Source organism: Triticum dicoccoides, chromosome 7A (assembly GCF_002162155.2).
Source record: "Triticum dicoccoides isolate Atlit2015 ecotype Zavitan chromosome 7A, WEW_v2.0, whole genome shotgun sequence".
In the NCBI taxonomy this organism is placed as follows: domain Eukaryota; kingdom Viridiplantae; phylum Streptophyta; class Magnoliopsida; order Poales; family Poaceae; genus Triticum; species Triticum dicoccoides.
Window position 1 is genome coordinate 95910278 of NC_041392.1, and position 4213 is coordinate 95914490.

The 4213-nt window shown below is 51.0% G+C and overlaps 1 protein-coding gene across 1 annotated transcript; it reads right to left on the reverse strand.

Annotated features, from left to right (window-relative positions):
- Positions 1 to 759: 759 nt before the first annotated feature.
- Positions 760 to 2210, reverse strand: LOC119333441. Its single transcript, XM_037606330.1, has 4 exons — positions 2095 to 2210; positions 1933 to 2010; positions 1156 to 1829; positions 760 to 1034 (listed from the first exon to the last, which is right to left on the reverse strand). Exons 1-4 carry the CDS (start codon positions 2208 to 2210, stop codon positions 760 to 762), a joined length of 1143 nt encoding a protein of 380 aa, XP_037462227.1.
- Between the last annotated feature and the right edge of the window lie 2003 nt (positions 2211 to 4213).

Sequence of the window (4213 nt, forward strand, 5' to 3'; positions counted from 1 at the left end):
CTATATGCGATGGTTAGATCGTAGGTGCCCTATTTGAGTTATAGGCAAATATGGCTGTGGTTTTATCTTTTTTTTCAGTGACACTAACATGCTTAAGTACTCCGTCCGTCCCATATTAACCGTCACTGAAAGGATATGTCTAGCACTACAGAGGGAGTGTGGTAAGATTAGCTCAGAACCTTTCATGGAACGTTCATACTATGAACATTAGTCATTGTGAAGTTTGTGTTTATTTTAAATCAAATTAATTATGTTCACGATCAAACATAATACCGAACAGATACATGACACAATATACTATTTACTTAGAAAATTAGTTGGATCGGTGTGCGTGCTAATGACATTACAGCAAAAAAAATTGATTGCAGAATATATTAAATAAAATAAAACTTTGGGATGACAGTATAAGAATAATAAAGTAAGATAAGGAATCAACTCAAAAGAGTAAGATAAACAATTGAATAATCATCAACGACAGGTTAAGGAGAGTATATTTGTAAAAAGTAAAGATGCAGCCCACGCAATTGCACGAGCCACTCAATTCATAGAGAAATGTTTGCATCTTGTATAGAGAAATGTTTGCATCTCGTAAATGACGCAAAAATAAGCGGCACCTCCCATGCATGCGTCGACGTCATTCATCTGTTTAACACCGGCCGGATACCCATCGATCATCTATGATCGTTTCAGTGGGTTATTTATTTACTTTTTCAGTTGTTGCCCCAAGTATATATACTGTTAATGTGAATTCCTGTCCCTTTAGAACCCAAAGAAACCCATCTGTGGCAATGGCATCTGCTGCTCATGACTGCCCAAGTCGTTGTAGCAATGCTCGAGCAAGTTGACGGAGGCCGCCGCTCTCCTCCTCTTGTAGTTCTCCTTAAAGCAGGCCTGCCTCAGCTTCTTGGTCTGCTCCGTCAGCTCGATCGCCGGGTTCTCCTCCATTATGGCACAATACCTCTCAAGCGCCTCCAGCTCCCCTTGCACCGCCGCCGGCGACGTGGCGCCCTTCCCCATGTCATGCGCGCAATTTTCTATTACCCGTTGTTCCATAATTCTTGTGGTGATTTTAGTTCAAATTGGAATGGAGGGAATAGCTAACATGCGGTGTGCGACATTTCAAATGTGGTGTTGTACCGATATGTGTGCACCTACGTACCTGGATGTTGAGGATGAGAGACCTGAGGCTCTTCATCTTCCGGTGAGGCCAACGGGCGACACCGAGCTCACGGCAGCGCTTCTTGAGCACGGTGAGACCGACGTTCATCTCCCGCGCCGCCTTGGTGATAGGCATGTAGAAATACGTACGCAGCTCCTCAAACCCTATGTGATCGAGGCTTTTCCCACCGGCGGCAGGGCGTGACCCACCGCTGCTCTTCCGCACACGACGTGGCGCCGGCCTCACCTGCTTCTGCTCAGCGCACCCAACGGCCGCCGCCTCATAGCCCCCGGCGACGACAGCTGAGTCATCGTCGTCGGGATCATTGAGCAGGCGCACGCCGTGTGGTGCATTCAGCTGCTGCTGGTTCATGATCACCACGGGGCGCGCCTGTTGCACTTGCGCCGCGAAATCGTGATCCGCCGGCACCATGGCGTCGTCGAGAGGCTCGGTCTTAATCTTGGGGCCGACGGCGTCGGCGAACTCCTCCAGGTCGATGTCTCTGAAGGACTCCATGAGCAGCGCGTCGTCGAGGCCTGCCGTGGGATCATCGAGACCTGCAGGAAACGGCGGGAGGACGTCGACATTGTTGGTGGCGTAGCTGCTGTACTCATCATCGGCAACAGCCTGTGGAGGTATCATCTGCAGGCAGCCCATCTGTTCTTCCGGCCTGATCAATCAAACCATGCCAATCGATCAGCCGTGTCAATCATATTTCAAGCAACCATAGGCTTTTTAGCATAATTACATCGAGGGAACCGATCGATCATCACCTAATCATGAGAGCTGATGAGCAATCCCCAAGAGGAAGCGTTGGGGCGGCGGCGGCCATGGGTAAGCAGCTGCCCTCGCTGGTGACGAGAATGCTAAATCAGACTCTATGTCGCGCTAAATAGAGCTCATGGGGCGAAACTTGCAGGACGCGCTGAACTGACCTCATGGGGAGAGGCGGCAGAGACGAAGAGACCGGCAAAGGCGGGAGCAAGGCGAGCTGATGGAACCAGTCAGCATCGCCATCGCCGCAGCCGCCGAAGTACTGCTGCATCTCCATGGAGCAACTCGATCGGAAGGCAGAGCGGCTGACGATCGATGAAAAGAGCAACACAATATGTACAGAGATCACCACGTACTTGTCGCTGTCTGGACGAGAGAGATGGGTCGATGCTGAGCAGTGCGCCCGGCGGCCTATATATACAGGCTGCAGGAAGCAGCAGCATGCATCCATATGGACGCAGATGGAAGAGATACAATAGGAACGCATGCATGCATGGATGATGGGAAAGGGGCTTGAGGGGCAGTAACTGCGTGGATTTGGTGGATCTAGTGCTAACCGATATTGATTGGCCATGCGTCCTTAATTTGCCTTGGTTAATTCGGCATAGTGGTGGGTTTCCAAAGCTCTCATCGATCCATGCATACGTGGCGGCGATCGTAGTGATGGTGTTTTCTCAAAAAGAAAGAGGAAAAAATAAGATCGCAGTGATGATGAGGTGAAACGCCTTCGATTGGGCCATCATCATCATCATTAGGTGACGCAGAAAAAGAGTAAATAGTGAGTAGTAACTGCTGCCTCTCTACATTTACACGCACGCGCGCATGCATGGCGCAGTAAACTCGTTGTGCGGCGCTTTATGATGGGCGCTTTGATCGATCCATTTCGGTGGGTTGATCGATGTGTGTGTGTGTGCCTGGCGCAGCTACGTGGTTCGTACCCGGTAGTGGTGGCGTGCGCGTCAGTGTGAGCGCGAGCGAGAAGTGCCATGCGAACGTGACGCGTGAGGGCAAGTTCCATGGCGTTTTCTTGATCAATATTTGGCTATCTATATCCAATAAATAAAATTGGGAATTACCACGATACAACGTTCAGATTACAGTCCGGAGGGACATGAAACCGGACTTGGCAAAGTTCATTGCAAACGCCTTCCTTGGCTACAATGTGCGTGGATCTGTTAGCAGAGCCCCGCACCCAGCAAACCCTAAACGGTTTTGCTAGAACTCATCTAGCTGAGTTCTAATTATGTCTCATTCATTTTTATAGCCATTGGATGTGATGCTATAAGATAAGTGTGTGCTGACGTGGGTTGATACTCCTTCTCTATCTATTTTGTTTTCCACCTTAATAAGACCAAATTATATCTCATCTAAATGAGTTCTAGGCACTCCCAACCCTAAAACCTGGAAAGAGCTAAGTAACCGTTTAGCTTCTTCGATGATCAGCCCAACTGCATAGAGATTTTGGTCATGATCTTTCAGGATGCTTACAAACCCTTTGCAATCAAGCTCGGCAGTCAGCTTTCGCAAAAAAGAAAAAAAAACTCAGCAGTCAGCTTTGGCACGTCCATCTCCAATGCTAGCCAACAACATGCCGGCACGCCAAAATCTCCATAAACTCTGGGTTAGAGGTAGGGAGGGATGCCACGCACCACCACGGAACGCTCCATCGCGATGGCACAGAACCACGCCACAACCACCCTTTTTCCTCAACCTTGCACGGCGTACCATCAGCACTGGCCTTCGACGAATCACAACATAACCGCTTGTCCCGGAAATAGCAGATCGCCTGCACATGTGGAAAGGAGGCGAGCGGGGCTGTCCTTTGCGTGCCGCCGGCACTGCCGCTGGTTCTCTCTCTCTCTCTCTCTCTTCGCCGGCCGCTCCGGCGGCAGGAGGGAGGAGGAACCTCGGATCTGAGCGTGGGATGGGTTCGCGGTAGGGTTAGAGTTGAGGGAGACGTTGCCGAGGCTGTTGCGGCGGCGGCGCGTCTGAACAAGTATCCCCGGGCTCTGTTCACGGTCAGGCGAAGCTCTTGTCTTCGACCGGGGGCTAGCGGGGTGGAGGATCCCCGGATGTCGTTGAGGTCGCGGGCTATGGGTGTCTGGAGGTCGAGCAGCACTGGCCGGTTGGGTCCTCGGATGGGAGGTGGTTGTGTGGAGAAGGAGATTCTTCTTCCTCCTCACCGGTATGATTTTTCGTCGATGTTCCTCCTCTTACTTTGTGGTTCCGCTGGAGGAATGTCCTGCTTTGCCCGAGCGGTTGGCCCGGACGTAGCGCCGG

Coding starts and splice junctions, on each gene's coding strand:
- LOC119333441 (XM_037606330.1), bottom strand. CDS start 2,210: ATGGAGATGCAGCAGTACTTCGGCGGCTGCGGCGATGGCGATGCTGAC. Junction 2,011..2,094: donor CTGCCGCCTCTCCCCATGAG/GTCAGTTCAGCG, acceptor TCTCGTCACCAG/CGAGGGCAGCTGCTTACCCA. Junction 1,830..1,932: donor TCATCAGCTCTCATGATTAG/GTGATGATCGAT, acceptor TTGATTGATCAG/GCCGGAAGAACAGATGGGCT.